General features: G+C 42.8%; 1 protein-coding gene across 2 annotated transcripts in view; it reads left to right on the top strand.

Annotated features, from left to right (window-relative positions):
- prss59 (serine protease 59, putative) overlaps nt 1–17,450 on the top strand; it is a 63,341-nt gene extending 45,891 nt beyond the window's left edge. Inside the window, exon 9 of one of the 2 annotated variants that reach the window (XM_069896724.1) lies at nt 17,190–17,450. In XM_069896724.1, coding sequence (XP_069752825.1) covers nt 17,190–17,221 — 32 coding nt within the window. In that variant the 3' untranslated portion in view covers nt 17,222–17,450. Of the gene's footprint in view, nt 1–5,440; nt 8,537–17,189 lie in introns of those variants that run through there. The other variant, XM_069896723.1, reaches the window with a different exon arrangement.
- Nucleotides 17,451–19,151: the final 1,701 nt, after the last annotated feature.

Genomic DNA, 19,151 nt, shown 5'->3' with positions numbered 1-19,151 from the left:
CTCTTACCTCTTTACACTGTTATCTCCCCTTCTTTTACAAAGTTCTGATACAGGGTCTTAAACCGAAATATTGGCCATCCCTTTTCCTCCACAGATACTGCCTGCACTATTTTGTTCCTCCAGCAGTTGCTTTTTGCCCCATATTACAGCATCTGCCATCTCTTCTTTCCCCTTAATTCTGATCGGGTTCTTTTAGCCAGTAGCTCAGGTGGAACCATTTAAAAAGGAAACTAAATTCTTGTGACTAGACCTTCGTCTGCTGTCAGGTAGTATCTTAAATTAGACCCACCTGCTCTAAAGTTCCGACTAACTTCATCAAGTAGGTTGGTCTCATGCAGCCACATGGACACCAATGCAATTGGAAACCAAGCACTGAAGCTAGCTTACAATTGCGCTTCAATTTTCCCTCAAATTTACTGTGCATCCAATTGCAATCTATAACTTCCTGCCGACAAAAGTCTCTCAAAATCTGCAACCAATATCATTTTAGTCTGAGAATATTGGAAAATTGGAGGAGAGAATGATAACAACATTTGAGAGTTTTCTAATTTATTTACAGAGGAACTGTGACTATATTCTGATCAATTTTTATTGTGAAATCTAATTGTTAAAATATCTAATGAACACTTATTTCTTGGAACATATGACCCTTTTCATTTCCTGTTTTATGTTCTTTATCTAGACCCATTTTCATTTTGTATAAAGTAAGGCACTTTTTTTAACTAAAAGAGAGTTATTTTTATATAACTCACTTTCTGCCATTCCCAAGAAAATTGGTCCAGTTGAACTGGTCTTTATAATTTTCTGGATTGCCAACATCCTTGCATAACACATCTGTGCTATCTTCAGTGCAATTGCATCTTTAATGTAATGTAATGGATTTGTATATGATAATTAAAGTGTGGTTTCATAACTAGAGTATAATAAAAAGAATATCTCATCTGCTTTTTTAACTACTGTTACGAGCCCAAAGGACCCCAAACCCCAGCAGCAATAGATATTCACTACAACAAATGGTTACTTAAACAAAAGTTGTTTTTAATTATCTTTAAACATGAAAACAGAATCAAACTTTAACTTATCTCTATTAACTTAACTAACCCAAATTAACCCCCTTCTAATTCTAAGCACACATGTATGATGTGTGTGTAAATTTAAGAAAAGTTCTTTGGTTCACAGTTCAATCTCACTTCTCATTCTTCCAAGTTCACTGGTTGTAGGCAATTCTTATACTGTGCATAGAATTTAACATGTATAAAGTTCGCCAGGCTTTGGTACTCAAAAGGTAAATGTTTACCACTCAGGAAGGTTCTTTAGAGGTTTGCAGAGAGTGATTTGTTGTTCCAGGATTTCCACAACTGAGGTACCACCATTAGTCACCTCAGTGTCTTGCTGATGAAACTTGCCCCATCAGGGTTCTCCAGATGATAACTTCTTTCTTTCAGGCTATCACAGAGTTCCTTTCTGTTCTGTTTATTCCAAGAGAAACCTCAGATAGATAGCACTTCCAGCCATCTGCTGCACTGGAGCTTTCTGTTTCAGTTCCAACAAGCTTTTCCTGTTTGCTTCAGCTGTCACTGTTCAGTCTCTCTCTCTTCATCTTCCAACTGCTAGAAAGCCCATGTGACTCTCTCACTTGCCACAAACCCCCCCCCCCTCCCCCCACCTTCTCCAGCACACAATAGGAGTTAGTCTTTTGCTCCATCTGTTGTCTTAGGTAAGCAAAACTTCTCATTGACCTTTGAGTGAGCACCTTGCAGAAAGGTCAGAAGCCTTGTAAAAATGTTCAACACAGACAACCTGTCTCCAGTTGATTCATTTAATGACATCATTTAAATTAGCACCTACTTGTGGAATGTGCATAGCATTCTCCATAGTCTCTGTAAAGTTCTCTGAATATGAATTCTTCAGTATTTCAAATAAGATCTGTTTTAAAAAGTGTTTATGTATCTAACCTATTCTAATTTTACCAAATTTTCTCCCAAATATAAATACATTACACTACATACAGTACTCTGCCAGTCTTAGTATTTACAGATCTGTGAATATGGACTCTGAAGTCCCTCTGCTCTGCCATCATTTCTCCTATTTATTCTACATTCACTTGTATTTTTGAGCCTGTGGAAATGCATTAGCTGTCTGTACTAGTTCATTACTTTCTCTTTCCTTACCAGTCAGTCAAGAAATCAGATTATCTCCTTTCACGATATCCAGGAATTCATACCAATATCCTGGGTTATGATACTTTGCACAGCCATACCATTACAAAGGAGCTGACAGCTATCACCAAAAAGGACTAGCAAGCAGTACACATCAGCGATTTGATGCAACCGCACCTTTTCAAAGATCCTGCTTTTGTTTTAATGAATTTCATTTATTGAAGTGATATAAATGTCCAATAGGGAACATTATCACTTTAGGTTTAGAGTATTCTGTGCTTTTCTTTTATTAATCGAATTATTTTAGGGTTCTGCAGTAGGTTAGGAATCAGACTTTTGTTAAATATGCTTCTAAAAACTGAGAATGGCATAGCAATGAGTCATGTTGACCGGTATTGGACAATCTGTGGTCTGTACTCAGGAAGCTGGTCTCAGCAGGGATGATGCAACCTTCTACAATTAGATTCATTGTGCCTAGTCAAATAAAGAGTCAATTTTGTGAAGGGATGGGAAAAGGATAAGGCAGCATGGAAGATAGTTATATCTCAGAATGAAATTTAATCCTTTAGACCAGTCCTCTTTTTCAAATGACAGTTAAATTATGTAGTATACAAATTTAGGTTGCATCTACTTAAGTAGATGGAAGGCTTCATGAATCATTTACTGCCCCAGCAAAAGGAAACTGAATGATATTGCTCCCTGGAACCATCCATTGGAATACATTAGACCTATTTTTTTCAGCTTCTTACTGAAGAGAGAAAATATGATCGGGAAATAAAAGCCCAACGCAATTTAGTAAAGCCCAACATATTAAACACACCTACGCCACACCCATATATATTTACATTAATAATCTGGAGGAGCGGGCAGAATGTCAAATATACAAGTTTGTCAATGATACAAAAATAGGTAGGAGGAGGAATGGTTGGATTCAGGAACAGGATATAGATAGAATGAGTGGGTGAAAACTTGGCACGTGGAGTTTAAATGTGGAAAATTATGAGGTCATGCGCTTTATAAGAGGAATCAAAAGGCAGATTATTATCTAAATGTAGAGATATCAGATGACTGAAGTACAAAGAGATCTATGCCGGCGTATAAGATAGTCCTTAAAAATGTCACCACAAAACCAGGGATCATCTCAGTATAAAATCTGAACCTTAGCATCAAAGACTCAGCGCTCCCATGTGGGATCCATCCAATCCAACTGCTGTTGGTTCTTTACAGGCTTTAAACAGCCTGTTCAAGGAACCAATGGTGGTTTATTTTAAAATACGCTAATAAAATTTAAACCTTTACTGGGGTAATTTGCCTTTAAAATATTGTGAGATTAAATGTGCCTAGCAGCAAGACTCCACTGGTCAGCAAGTGAGTAGTATTATATATCGAGCATAGCTCAAAACCTATGTTTTAGGTGAAAATTCAGGGGTCGTCTTTTACACGAGTCATCTTAAATGCTGACATATACAGTAAATATTCTTGTGCATGAATCACAAAAAAATACAGGCGCAACAATTGTTTGGGAACTCAAATATTGCAAATAGAAATAGGGTTTTTTAAAAACAATTGTCTAGAGTGCTTATGAGTTTGGGCTGTGATAACTATAATGATCCTTTTATTTATCAAAGGATGTATGAGCACTGCAAGCAGTTCAAAACTGATTTTGGACTGGGATGATTATCCCCCTGCACGCAGCTGAAGAGGTTAAATTTGTATTTTGGGGGATTTTGGAGTGTGAGGAGTGATCTTATTGCAGCATGTAAAGGGATGTGACAATATGGATGTAGAAATGTCTTCAAGAGTGAAAGGGTATTGAATGAGGATACATCTTTGCAAGATACAGGATGGGTCATTCAAAACTGAGGTATATGGCAGAGAATGATAAATCTCTGGAATTCTCTGACCTGGATGATAATAATGGTCACTCATTGGAGGTATCTAAGGATTAGGTTGATGAATATTTGAAAGCTTGAAAAATTGAACTAGAGATGAGGCTGGAACAGATTACCCATGATCATTTTGAAATCATACTGAATGGTGGATTAGGTTTGAGGATCTAGGTGAATATCCTACTCCTATTCTCTTGCATTCTTGTGGAACCTGCTGCTTGATTAATAAAGTGATCACAGCAAAATATGTTGGTGTGGAAAATTCAAAGCAATAATTGTTTTGATGGACAAATGGGTCCAATGGAAACAATGTTGTATGCTATTATTAAAGGTTTGTTTACAATCTAATACCATTGTGTGTTGTTGAATCCTACTACTGAGTGATTGAATCTCTGAGCAGACAAATCTCTCTGTGTCCTTCACTACATAATACAGGGCATGTACAACAGGATAATGTATACCAAATGTTTTAATATCACACCCATGGAGAGAGAAAATAATAACCTCATTTTAGAAATACTCAATAGGCCAGATTGCATGTTTGGAACAAGAGACGGGTGGTTTTGATAATGGGTCTTCAACCTGAATCATTAATTCTGTTCCTCTCCCTACAGTTGCTGGTTAACCTGCCAAATATTTCCAACATTTGTTCAGATAAATTTTCACCATTTGCAGTTTTTAAAAAAGATTTAATAATCTACTTTTTCCAGCAAGTCAATTTTTAAAATAAAGTTTAAGTAGGTGAGTGCTCTGTTTTGCATTTTGAATGTTCATACAGCAAATTGTGCTGTGTTAGTACAGGTTGAGTTCAATTAGGCAAACTCTCATGGTGTTTGCATCCTGCTTTCTCTCTTCAACCTTCTCATTTGCCTCCTCAATTCTTGTTTATTCCACTTGCCTCATTCGAATTTCAGAGGATGTGATGCACTTAAACAGCTACACCAGTACTTTTAGTCTTAGCAATTTGCGATGATTTTCATTTTTTATGTATTGTAAATGTTAAATAATTTAATATTTAAAATAAACAACATGATAAATCTAACAACATCTCAGTTTTTATTTGGAGCAGTTCCTATATGTTCAGAGTCCACAATACACAGCAAAGTAGCTGCAGTAGTTGTCCATGAACCAGACCCTTCCCCTTTCTTTCAGTCGTGGTAGAAATGTGACAGAAGTTGTGGGGAATCTCTGGCCAAATGTTTGCCTTCCTCATTACATGTGTCACTGAAAATGAAATGTAAAATCCAGAATTTCTCTAAACTGACAAAGATCAGTGACATTGCATGTTATGTTTAGGATGGTAAATCAGTGAAGATAGTTGATGGTGCAATCCACGGGAGCCAGTATTTCTCAGAGATTTGTTTCATGTGCTTTGTTTAATCGCTCTAACAGGTTCAGCCCATTGTGCCGACATGTACCCAGAGCAAGCAAGTGACCCACCTCAGCTCAGAAAAGCAAGAGAAGAGATTTTTCGGCGGCTTAAACGCTGGGTTAAGCAATAAATGCTTTTAGCAACATCAGAATGAAATATCAAGAAATCCACCATATTTTTTTTCCTTTCCATTTTTCTTGACTTGTAGGATAACTGGGTTAAATGCATGTTACCTTTATTCTCTTCAATATTTGTTAATGCTATGACTTTATGTATAAATTGTCTTATGTTTTTCACAATACAGATATATGATTAAACCAAGTTATTATTTAGGAAACAGAATTAATTTTAAATTATACATACAAAATTCTGCTCAAAATGTTCAATGAATTAAATAGGAGCCAAGTGGAATGTATATACTGTACAAGGCCAAAATTTATGTTATCTAGATTAGGGTAGTGAACTAATATGCAAGAGGTTAGAATGACAGGATATTCCCAGATAATGAATGACTGATGAATGGACACCCCAGCATTTGAATGAGATCCCATAATATTATTCATTTTAAAAGTCTGACATGTGTATACTCTTCAAACAAAGAGAACTAATTTTCTTTCTCTTTCTTTCCACTTTTTGAAATTGTTCTTTCTTATCTGGTTGATGTGATTTTGATGTGTTTCATTGGAATATTGTGAAGGTATGGTTACCATACAAGAACATAACCACATAAGAATGTATGAAATAGGTATAGGAATAGTCCATGAGGTCTGTTGAATATGCTCTGCTTTTCAATTAGACTAGTAATTCTCAACCTTTTTATTTCCACTCACATACCACCTTAAGTAATCCCTTATCGTTTTTAGACTGCAGGCATGTAATAGCACAATCAAAGAATTTTGCCACCACGCAAGCAGTCTAAAAAGGAATGTGCAGGAATTTTGAGTCAATTCCTGCACCGCGATTTATCCTGCAGGACCCCTACAACTTTTTGGAGGAAGCCTGCAATGTAAATCGCACCAGAAAAAGTTGTTGACAGTCATCGACTCTACTGGGACTATTACTCTCAGGTACTTGCAGTCTAAAAAGGTGCCCAGTGTGAATGACCACAAGGGCAGTAATTATGTTAATTTTTTCCCCAATTTTCCTGACATTGCAGTGTAACTATACCTTATTAACCACAGAGCACCTAAAACATAGGTGGTATGTGAGTGGAAAAAAAGGATCATCACTGAATTAGACCATGGCTCATATGGCCACTTTTCCCATTTCTCCATAACCTTTAATTCCTCTATTTTCAAAAATCTGTTTCTTCAATGAAGTTGCCTCTACTGCTTCAATGGGGAAGCAATTCCTCCTCATCTGTGCCTTAAATATTGAGGCATTTTCCCCTTGTTCTACTATTACCTGCCAGTGGAAACAACCTCCCTGAATTTATCTCTATAAGCTAAGTCGCTCATTTCTGAATTCACCTGGTGAAATTTTCTGCACTACCTCAAAAGCCAGTCTTTTCTTTCTCAAGAGAGGAGACCATTACTGCATACAGTACTCTGGTGAGGCATCACCACTACCCTGTACAGTTGCAGCGGAAACCCTCTGCTCTTAAATCCCTCCAGAAAGGGAGGCCAATTCCCCATTTGCCTTCGTGATCACCTGTTGCATCTGAAAGCTAATCTTTTGTGATTTGTGTGCAAGCATTCCCCAGTCCCTCTGCATAACAGCACAATTTAAATAATAGTTTGAATTACTAGTTTTCCTTCCAAAGTGGAAGACTTCGCATTTACTATCAATGTACTCACATAACCTATCTATAGGCATTTTCAAGCTGGGAAAATACCAGTTTGTAAACGCAGATGTTCTTCGCCCTTACGCCCTTAAGACATACCTTCCTGAATGTGCTGTGGCTGGCTCTGAAGCGTCAATTCCAACCCTTCTCAGGGAAGGATAATCAGCAGATTGCAGACCTGAATGTTCAGCTGCTGCAGGAGCTGCGGGAACCAACACCAGCGGCCATCAGGGCAGTGGGAGCATTCAGCGGGGGCCGGCGGAGATAGCGGGGTCAGCAGGACTGGTAGGGCAGCAGGCAGCTATTGGGGCAGTGGGAGCCATCAATGGGGGCCAGCGGGGCAGCAGGAATGGTCAGGACCGTCAGGGCAGCGGGGCAGCGGGCAGCCATCAGGGCAACGAGGGCCGGCAGGGCAACAGGAGCCTGTGCGGTAGCAGGAGCCTTTGGAGCCAGGAGGAGCTGTCAGAGGAAGGACAGTGCAGGCTGTGACAGCCTTACGGGCTACTTCGACCTTCAGGGCCACTCTCGGCTCAAGACATGGCAGAGCAATGGCCGTCTTCCCCACCCATAATCCCCCACGCAGCTGAAACTGTTCTGGGAACCACAGAGCAGTTCCAGCTGCATAGGCGATTATGGGTAAGGAAGGAGGTCATTTCTCTGCTGTGTATTTATGACGGCACTATTTTCCCCACCTCTGTCTGATCTGGAGGGAACTATGAAGTGCCTCTGGATAAGAATGAGATGCTGAAGCAGCTATTTAGGGCTGCTGTCTGAAAGGTAAGTTTTATGTTTTCGATCTTGTAGCCGCCCTTGTATCTCTCTTTGTCCTCTGCATAATTTGCTTTTCCAGTCCATTTAGTGTCATCAACAATCTTAGATACACTACACTGCCTTTTGTATACTTCCTTTTATAAACAGTGGCATTGCATCAAGTGATAGTCAACTTAAGGACAACATTAACATAGAATCTATTAAAACAGTAGCCAAGAATGGTGTATGTGGTGAATTAGGAAAAACTAGATAAAAGACAAAGTGCTATTCAAATATATTGATTCCCAGCTATAATTTCTGAATAAGAGCTCATCAGTTCAACTGTTCCATAAATTCCAACAAGATTAACAAGCTGTTGGTCTTTAGAATGTTTTCTTGAGGTTGTTTTGTAAGAAACATGTCTTGAAGTAAATTTTAAAAGCAGGCAGTTTCAAATTGAACACCTCTTTTGACATAAAAGAGAAATATTGCCTGCTTAACATCATTTGTACCTCATTTGATCAATTATGACTTTGAATTTCTCTCATGATTGTGACATAAAATGATATGAGTGACTTTTGAATCTGAGCATATTGGTTTATTGTTAAAGAATATTAGTCAGCTGATTGCTTGAAAGCACATTTAAATCAAACCCCAAATGATACTTTTGGTTGGTTGTCGTACATTCTGGGGACTGCAACAAGGTGATAGGTTATTCAGATGGGATGAGATTTTGAGAGTTTAGTTGCTGTTTTGAAATGCCCTTTCATTTCTCAGAGGGAGGTGAAGAAAAGCAGAGATTCGTGCAGTCATCAATGTAGGGAATGAAAATATTGGACTGAGAAACAGAGCCGTTTCAGATTTAACACAAGCACAAAGACCCACCTGCAGTTTGACAGCCACATTTTCATCATGACACATCCAGCACTTGGTTAACACTTCTAACATAACATAACTAATCATGTTAATGATGTGGAATTGATTGAAACTGTTTCAAACTCCTCTGAGCCAGTTTATCTGCACAATTCTGCTAGATTCATCTTAAAATTCCCAAACCAATCCTCTTCTTTTCAAACATTGGAACAGAGATATTAATTTCTCCAGAGCCTGACTTCATTCAACCTGAATCTCTGGTCATATTCAGATTTGATTGTTTCATTGTTTAAGCCTTCTAAAAAGAGAAAGTGGCAAATTATATCACAAGTATAAACCTGTTATGATGCCAAGGGGAAATGGTAACCCTCCTTAGCTGGCTTTACTGAAATCCTTGCTTATGCACTCTTTTCAGTAATCTTGAAAGTCCAACCTGACCTGGGTGATGTCGCTGATAGGGTGGCCGTTTCAAATTTATCAAAATGGAGAACATGCAGGGTTAGCAATAGAAACATTCTCAGCGGGGGTTGGGGGGGGAAGTAGATGGGAGGTGAGGCCTACACCCCCAAATGGAGGACAAGTTAATGGCCGGATCAAGGTGGCACTGAACAGACTGTCCAGCCCAAAAGTGGACATCTGGCCACTCTATCACTCACAGACATACTATTCGATGCTTCTGTTATTTGATAGTGCAATCAAACAGACATCTTTCCTTATAACTTGACTGACAATGGCCAGTTTGGGTAGTGGACACAGCCCAGGACATCACAAGCAAACCTCTCCCCGCCATGAAGAACATCTACAGGGAACACTGCCATTGGAAATCAGCAGCGATCATCAAGAATTCACATCACCCAGCACACGCTCTTTTCTCGTTGTTACTATCAGAAAAGAGGTATAGGGGCCATAAAACTCTCACCACCATGTTCAGGAACCACTTCTAGGATGGCCATTCCAAAAAGGACATGGTCATATTGTAGAGAACTGCTGTACGTTCATTTATCTGGCTCTGCCCTGTTCTGTGACTGGGCCCATGGCTCCTCCCTCTTCACCTGGCATAAAGGCTCCAACACCATAACCCCTTCCCAGAAAGCCTGGGTCAAGTTATTATAAATAAAAGTCTATAGTTCTGTACCTCCAGTCTTTTGAATTATTGATAGCATATCAATTTTATTTTCAATAATTTTTTCAAACGATGGAGCGGCTCTTGAAGCCTGATAGGCTGGAGATCGACCTACAAATGCCAGAAACCTCAGATTGCTTTGAACTCTGGCTACGCTGCTTTGAGGTCTTTCTGTAAAACTCCTCTAGAATCGTAGCCATGGAGGCAAACAAGCTGCACCTACTCTTCTCCCAACTGTTCCCGAAGAGCAGGATTGCCTCAATGTACAGGGAGGCAATGGATATACTTAAGGACCAGTACAGGGAGAAAGTCAACAAAGTATATGCCAGGCACATGCTGGCCACTTGCAGACAGTAACCGGGTAAATTGAGCGACCAGTTCCTCTGGACTCTGTGGGGACCATGATCCAGGATGCCTATGTCACAAGCATCAGGTCAAATTACATGCAGCAGAGGCTACTCAAGCAGAGTAAGTTGGACAAAGTAAGGGGCAATCGACCTTGTGAAATTGCTGGAGATCGTCCTCCATAACATGGAAGCTTACTTGGCTAATGGCGCGGGGTCCGATGAGTGAGTCCACCTCAGCCACGGTCTCCCAGGAGCGCCCAAAGAGCTACTTTTATCGCCAATCAAAACACCACCGAAAACACTGGCTGGCGAAAGATGCAACGTCCTTGCAGAGCAGAAAGAAAGGACACAACGAAGGTATGTCGATCACAGCTGTCTTCCAGTCCCAGCTCTGCCACATGTGCAGTATGTGGGCCACCATCTTGGCTGTCATCATCTTCTGGAGTCGACCACAGTGCGAAGTGGGAGCTGCCATCTTGGATGCCGTCAACTTCCAGCGATAACCACGCCACTGCGTGGGCTCCACCATTATGCTCCCAGACTACGGGTCAGCACAGACCAGACCACGAACAGACACTGGCCTCTGTGGTTCTGGATCAAAACATCCTGCATTAACTCTCCCAATCTATGATGGACATCTCGTTCAACAATCAGGTGACAAGATGCCATTTTTGATAGCAGGAACACTGAGAGTTTTATCCACCCCGACACGGTGCAGCATTACTCCCTTAAAGCAAGGCCAGTGTAATGGAGGATTTAGACCAGCTTATGCAAGAAGGGATGCAGTTGCATCAGTAGACATAATCTAAATTCCACTATGGGGCCCAGGGTTGCATATGAATCAGTAGACATTATCCAACTTCCACCATGAGATCAAGAGATGCAGTTGTCTTTTGTTGGTCGCAGACTGCCAGGAGACCTTGAAGATAATTAAATCATTTGTTCAAAGAGATAAGATCAGAAGTAAACAACTTTTGGGTAATATAAGCCATGGTTCCACTGCTGAAGTTTGAGACTCTCCAAGAGGTGGCAACATCTCTCAGCAAGAAGAAGAAGTTCAAGAGTTCAGCTAACGTCCCGGTCGAGGGAGGTGGAGAAGCTACTACCGGCGCCCCGACAACCTACTACAAGTGTGCAGTCGTTGCCTCCTTCGGCAGTTGGGACCAGTCCAGGCGTTGATAAGTATAATTGGGAAGGGCTTGCATATTGTAGTGTGAATTCAGCTTTAGATTTAGTAATAAAGCCTTGTATAAACTAAACTGCTCTTGGTGTGTGTGTCTATTTTCTTTCGGTAGCTCAAATACTGTGACCAATCTAAAATGATCAAAATGAGAGGTATAAGTTTACCCAAGACAGCCAGTAAGCTATAAAGTCGCCCTGGCCTCAAAATACCATTCAGCCGAGATCCGCAGCTACACCACTGTGACACTGACCATGTGGGACATGACTTTCAGGGACTTTAAAATCATCATGCCACAGCTCTACCTGCAAGTGCTGCTGGGGATTGGACTTTCAGTGCCACCTCAAGAATGTTAGGATACAAAATTATGTTCCTCTCCCCACCTCCCCCACCACAGTTGGCAACCCGCAGTTTGTCAGCTGGCCGCCCTGCTCCCTCCCACTGGCCCCCTCCTTACCTCCCCACCCCAAGCTGGCCCAACCAACACACAGTCTTTCTACTCTCCATATTGATCCTGTACTGACAATAACCACAACAGCAGTGCGAGTATAAGACAGCTTTAATAAACTAATATGTACACTAAGAGGTCTTGTCTCTCTGCAAGACAAACCTGGAAGGCTAGACTGTAGCTCTGGACTGCTTTATATACAAGGTCACCGAGATGGCCCCTGGTGACCTAGTGGTGTAATTACATATCACCACATTCACCCCCTCTTTAAAAAATTGTTATTTCCCCCCCCCGCATCCTCCTTCCCTTGTTTGTAAGTTCATAGGTCCAAAGTTTTTCGTGCCTTCTGTTGCCTTCTGGACCTCCTCGGTAGTGGTATAGGGGTGGGGAGTGTGGTCTGCCTTTTGGCCTTTCTTGGTGGAGGTGTGGGAGTGGGAAGTACTGGTTGGTTATGTGGGCTGGGGATCCTCTTGTAGGGGATTAGGTCCTGCCATCAAGTCTAGGGTGGTGATATTTTGTGGGGTGGGCGTACCCAGGGTCCAGATTTCCAGGGTGGGTGGTATAGTCCTCTGGGGTGACTCAATGGACGACTGTTCTAGTGACTGCTGCTGCGCTCCTTGTTGATCCATAGACATCTGTGTTTCCTCTGCATTCACACATCCGGCCGGCGCGAGATCCCTGGTGGCCACCGAATCTTCTCTTCCATCTGGGAATGTGACGAAGGCGTACTGAGGGTTCGTGTGCCTCAACTCCACTTGATCCACCAGCGGGTTCGCTTTGTGGGGTCTGCAGTACTGGTGTCGTCATCCATTTAGGCAGCACTGTGCCCGTCGTGGCTTTTCTTGTGAAAGAAAAGATACGGTCATGTGGGGTCATGTTAGTGGCAGTACACAACAAAGAACATATAAAGGGTAGGGCAATACTTCTTGCCATCTAGTAACAGGCAGGTCTTTTGCTTTTAAAGTCAAGAGGACTGTTTTCCAGATAGTGGCATTTTCCCTTTCCACTTGCCCATTTCCCCTGGGATTGTAACTTGTAGTGCAGCTGGTAGCAATCCCTCTCTCGTGCAGGTACTGGTGTACTTCTGTGCTCATGAATGCAGCACCCCTGTCTGTGTGTAGTTCGGGTACCCAAATATGCTGAAGATGGGTTGGAGGCATTTTATAACAGTGGCTTCTGATACATCAGAACACGGGATTGCGAAGGGGAAACGGTAATATTCATCTATTACATTTAGAAAATAGTCATTTCTATTATTGGACGGGAGCAGGCCTTTAAAATTGAGGCTGAGGCGCTCAAAAGTTTGGTAGCTTTTAACAGGGTGGCTTTGTCTGGCTGGTAAAATTGCGGTTTGCTTTCCGCACAGATGGGACAGCTCTTGTTCACTGACCTCACTTCCTCTACTGAAAATGGGAGGTTTTGGGTTTTAATGAAGTGAAACAGTCTAGCGACCCTTGGGTGGCCCAGCTCATTGTGTAAGTTCTGCAACTGGGTCGTGTGGTTAAGGATGGTACAAGTGCCTCTAGACAGCGCATCCGGGGACTTAATTGAGTCTCCCGGGGCGGTATAGAATGTTGTAGTTAAATGTAGACAATTCTATCCGCCAGCGCAGGATTTTGTCATTCTTAATTCTCCCCCTGTTCTGGTTATTGAACATAAAAGCCACAGACTGTTGGTACGTGACGAGGATGAAGTGTTTGCACGCCAGATAATGTCGCCAGTGCCTTACTGCTTCTACAATGGCTAGGGCCTCCTTCTCTACTGCTGAGTGTCTTACTTCTGACCCCTGTAGGGTTCGTGAGAAAAAGGCCACCGGTCATCCGTCTTGGTTTAGGGTGACTGCCAGAGCCACATCAGATGCATCTGTTTCTACTTGAAACGGGATTGACTTATCTATGAACCGCATGGTAGCTTTAGCAATACAGTCCTTAATGTCCCTGAATGCTCTGGTGGCTGTTGGGCACAGTGGGAAAACAGGCTTTTATAAGTGGGCAGGCCTTGTCGGCGTAATTGGGGACCCATTGGGTGTAGTAAGCGAACAGCCCCAAACACCTTTTTAGTGCTTTCAGTGTGTGTGGAACTGGTAGGTCTAGGAGAGGGTAGGCTGGGGGTGGGCTGAGTTCCCTGTTCTGCACTATGTGGCTCAGGATTGGCAACTTCCTGGCACTAAAGACGCATTTATCCCTGTTGTACATTAGGTTTCTTTCCTCGGCTGCCTGGAAGAAGCGTTTTAAATTCGTGTCATGATCCTCCTGAGTGTGGCCACAGATCGTCACGTTGCCTCAATAGGGGAACACCTCGTTCAGTTTGAACTCATCTACTATTCGGTCCATTTCTCTCTGAAACAAGGACACTCCATTGGTGTCACCGAAGGGAAGTCGCAGAAATTGATACAGCCTGCCGTCTGCCTCAAATGCCGAGTAAATGCGATCGCTGTTTCTAATGGGCATTTGGTGATATGCTGCCTTCAGGTCTATGGTGGAGAACACCTTGTACTGCACAATGTTGTTGACCATGTCTGCTATGCGTGGCAGGGGGTAGGCATCTAGTTGTGTAAATTTGTTGATTGTCTGGCTGTAATCCACTACCATGCGCAGTTTTTCTCCTGACTTGACTACAACCACCTGGGCTCTCCAGGGGCTAGTGCTCTGCTCTATGATGCCCTCCTGTATTAGCCTGCGGACCTCTGTCCTAACAAAGGCTCTGTCCCTCGGGCTGTACCTCCTGCCCTTTGTTGCTATCGGTGTGCATTCTGGGTTCAGGTGTGTGAACAGCGAAGGGGGTTCTATGTTCAGGACAGACAGGCTGCAGTGTTGTTTCTTTGTAAGGCATAATGGGGGGAGAGGGCCGTTGTGCACTATTGTAATGCTTTCTAATTGGCACTGAAATCTAACCCCGATAGTACCGGGGCACAGAGGTGAGAGAGTACTAGTAATTTGAACCCTTCGTATTTTGTGCCCTGGATTTCTAGAGTAACCCTGCAAAACAGTTTTACCTCAGCCACAAGGCTGCTGGCTGTTAACAGGATCTGGTGCTCACTCGGGCATTTGGGGAGGGCAAGGTGGTTGACTAACCCCTGGTCAATAAAACTTTCAGAGCTTCCACTATGTATTAAGCAATTTACCCTCACATCATTAATTTTGATGCACACAGTGGCGTCAGATAAATTGTGTGGACTCACCTGATTCATGGATAGAGAAGCAAGTCTGGCATGTCCTTTGTGTCCTTCCATCCGATAGTACTCGGCATCACATTCATCTCCTGAAGACTGTATCCTCTGCTTTACAGTATTTGTCCAAGATGGCCGGCTGCCATCTGTTTGTCTGTGGAGAAAGAAGAGCTTTCCCGCCTCTCATTAGCATGAGAATAGGCCTTGGCTGAGGCCTTGGGGCTTCTGCAGACTTTTGCATAATGCCCACGTTTTCCACAGTTGGAACAGACATTTTATCTGGCAGGGCAGAGGGCTCTGGGGTGCTTTCTTTGTCCACAGAAAAAGCACTTGAGACCCTCAAGGTGTGCTGCTGCTGTGAATTCCTGTGAGACAGCATACATTTCTTCATGGGGCTAGAGAGTCCAGCAGTGTGACGTTTGTCCCAGCCCCAGGGTCCTGTGAGTACTCCTCCAATTCTTTCCTGGTACTTTCTAAAGCTTCTGCAATAGTCTCTGCCTCATTTAGTCCCACCATTCCTTTCTCCAGCAATCGATGTCTTGTCTCAGTGGACCGTATGCCCGCAACAATTCTGTCCCTAATAAGGTCCTCCGCATACTCCTGAGCTGATACTGCTTTAAAGTTGCAGCCTCTCGCCAGGTCTTTCAGAGAGAGTATAAAGTCTCTGGCAGACTCCCGTACTTGTTGTGACCTGGTCATGAGTCTGTACTGGGAGTGGAGTCCACTATTCCCCCTTACTGTAATGCCTCTGTAAAGTGCTCATTGCCTCTTGGTAGGACCTGGCATCCTGTTTAAGGGAGTATGGGTGGTCTCTCAGCTGGGCTAACAGCAGCATTAATAGCTCTTTATCCAATGCCTCAGCACCCTCCACATAATTCAGAAAGCATCTCTGAAAGCGGCTGAAGTGCGTGCCGGCTCCGGGATTTCTGGGGTCGAGCTCCAGCCTGTCTGGTCACAGCACATGGCTAAGCTGCAGTCTCTGGTCCCTTAGGTGTAGCAAGGGTGGACCCTGGGGTACTGGGAGCTGCTGGTAGAGCCTCTGTGGGGCTTGTGTCTGCTGGAGGAGTAACCTGGGTGCTTGGGGCTGTTGGCTGAGTCTCTGGCTTTGGGACATTTGCAGCAGGCTTAGGGGGGATCCCAGCGGTAGCGTCATGTCTCCGTGGTACTGAGGAAACTGGGGGAGTGACGGTAGTGGTGTCTGCTTTCCCTGGCTCTGGAGTGGTTGGGAATTCTGCACGTACGTGGCAATCGGGAGCACAACTTGTGGAAGTCCTTCTACCCGCACTTGTAGTGGCCCCTTTCTGATCGGACTAGGGTTTAGGGTCGGCGGTGCTTGTTCCAGTGAACTGTTGGAATCTAGGGGTTAAAACAGTATGAAATAAATGATTAATTAATAAGTGTATATTTACTGCATGGTTCAGGGAAAAAGGAATGTGATTAAGTGGCAATCACAGCATGGAGCAAAGTTGGCTGAGCAAAATTGTCTGCTCCAAAATACAGGGAGAGGAAATGCATAAAACGATTTAGGAGGAATGCTCAAACTAAAGGAGGTGGTGAGTAGCACAGGAGACACAGGCCAGATCAGAACAAAGAATGGCCTGCAAGAAACAAAGGGAATGGAAAACCAGTCTAGGAGGAAGATTAAGGCAGGAGGAGGTGTTAAAGAGAACAGCAGAAATTGGCCAGACAAGAACAGAATGGTGATTAGAAATATCTGGGGATGAATTAATTTCTGATCAACACAACAGGATAGTCTGGCCTGGAGGATTAAGATGGGAGTGCTACACCCCAGATATCTGCAAAACAGGAGATGACTTGTGATAACCCTTATGCAAAAAGATCTAGCAAAGGAAGACAACTTTTGTTCTGTATGATAATGAAATCTAGCAAAGGAAGCCAACTTTTGTTCTGTATGATAAGGTTGACCTATATAAACTGAGCCAACTGGACAATAGGGGTCAGTCTTGGGGAGTAGCTCACTGTGCAGGTGACCTATGAACTAATGAGTGACCCAGAGCTCTGTTAAGTTTTATTCTTGTGCTGTGTAATAAATTGACTGTTGAACCGAATACCTTCTCCTATCACTTCATTCAAAGAACACGCTGGACTCAGACTACACATAGACTAAATTAACAGTAAGGTAAAGCCAGAGTCCGACAATTTGGTGACCCCGACGTGATGAAGATGGAGAAGTGACGGAAGAAAAAGATATGAAACACCGGTTGATTGTGGTGTGGTGATAACAACAAGTGACCATCCTACAAAGGGAGGTAAGCAGACGCCTGTTTTAACGAAGTTCTGCTGTTGGCAAAGATAAATTGTGTGTTGTCACTACTCTGCAAATGCCCTCGTTAAAGTCAAAGAATAAAACAAAAGGGGGTTGGAGTCCCCCTAGGAGAACGGGGTTGGAGTCCCCTGTAGTAGAAGGGCGTTGGAGTCCTCTTAGTAGAACGGGGTTGGAGTCCCCTGTAGTAAAAAGGGGGTTGGAGTCCTCCTAGTAGAACGGGGTTGGAGTCCCCTGTAGTAAAAAGGGGGTTGGAGTCCTCCTAGTAGAACGGGGTTGGAGTCCCCTGTAGTAAAAAGGGGGTTGGAGTCCTCCTAGTAGAAAGGGGGTTGGAGTCCCCTCGTAGCGATCTCGAGAGATAGGTTTAGACACTTGGCCAATTAGAATAAGATGTATGGTGATGGTTATTTGCTTCTATAGTGTGTAATAAGTATTTGATTAAGGATCGTGTGCCATAGTAGTGTATAAGTATCTGTATAAGGTGCATTGTGATAGTTATTTGTTTTCATGGTGTGTAATAAGTATTTGATTAAGGATCGTATACCATAGTAGTGGACAATCAGTATCTGTATAAGGTGTATTGTTTTATAGTTATTTGCTTCTATAGTGTGTAATAAGTATTTGATTAAGGATCGTGTGCCATAGTAGTGTATAAGTATCTGTATAAGGTGCATTGTGATAGTTATTTGTTTTCATGGTGTGTAATAAGTATTTGATTAAGGATCGTATACCATAGTAGTGGACAATCAGTATCTGTATAAGGTGTATTGTTTTATAGTTATTTGCTTCTATAGTGGATAAGTATCTGTTTAGGAATCATATAGTGTATCATAATAGTTTATAATAAGTATTTGTTTAAGGATCGTGTGTAGTGTGCTGCTGGTGTTCATAATAACGTGGGAAGGGACGAAGTAAATTGCAGGGTGTCAAAATCCTACCAGGGGAGAGACCCAGTGAATCACGAAGTCTAAAGGGTTAAAGATCGGAACGGAGATGGAAGGAGTAAATAGGGATGTAGGGCAAGATTTCGGGGAAGACAGGAGTTCCCCCATCTGTAAACCGACAGTGGGAAAAAACAAGGAATCAATTACTGGGAGGATTACCGAAGGGAGAGGAGGTACAGGCTATGGCACAGTACAAACAGATATGGAGAGAGCTGCAGAGTCAGGAAGGTACCACGAGGGTTTGAAAAAATCCGGCTGGTACTGTACTTAGGAGAAGCAGAGAGGGAAGCAGCCAAGGAGGTACAGGAACATGAGGCAAAAGGACAAGGATCTATATGGAATAGAAGGAGGTTTAAACAACAGAGAGAAGTGAAGGAACAGAGAAGGGCAGATTTACACAATATGACATTGGCTTGCATGGCTGTGGAAGCGAACCTTCAACATAATATTAAAAAGGGATCCCATATCACTAAGGAGAATACGGGGGAGGTTAAGCCGTCAGCCCCGCTATAACCAAAGTTACTGGAGACATTGCCACCACCTTATCCTATTCCCCAAATGCCAGCGATGCAGATAAATGAGGGAATAGTGAATGTCACTGAATTAGCAGGTCATGAACTCCAGGAGGTGAAGGAGAGACTTAAGAGAGTTATGCAGGAAAGGGTGGAGGAAATGAAGGAGTTAACAAAGGAAATACAGAATGTATGTAAAGTAAGGGAAACTAGTATGCCACTGGAAAAAAGCAAATGAGAGAGAGCAAGAACAGACACTTGAGAATGCCTTCTCGGTAGGAATGTCAGAGGATCACACCACCCCCACTCCTCACAATA

Source organism: Narcine bancroftii, chromosome 9 (assembly GCF_036971445.1).
Source record: "Narcine bancroftii isolate sNarBan1 chromosome 9, sNarBan1.hap1, whole genome shotgun sequence".
In the NCBI taxonomy this organism is placed as follows: domain Eukaryota; kingdom Metazoa; phylum Chordata; class Chondrichthyes; order Torpediniformes; family Narcinidae; genus Narcine; species Narcine bancroftii.
Note: the sequence above shows the minus strand (reverse complement) of the source record. Positions and strands in the feature narration are given on the sequence as shown.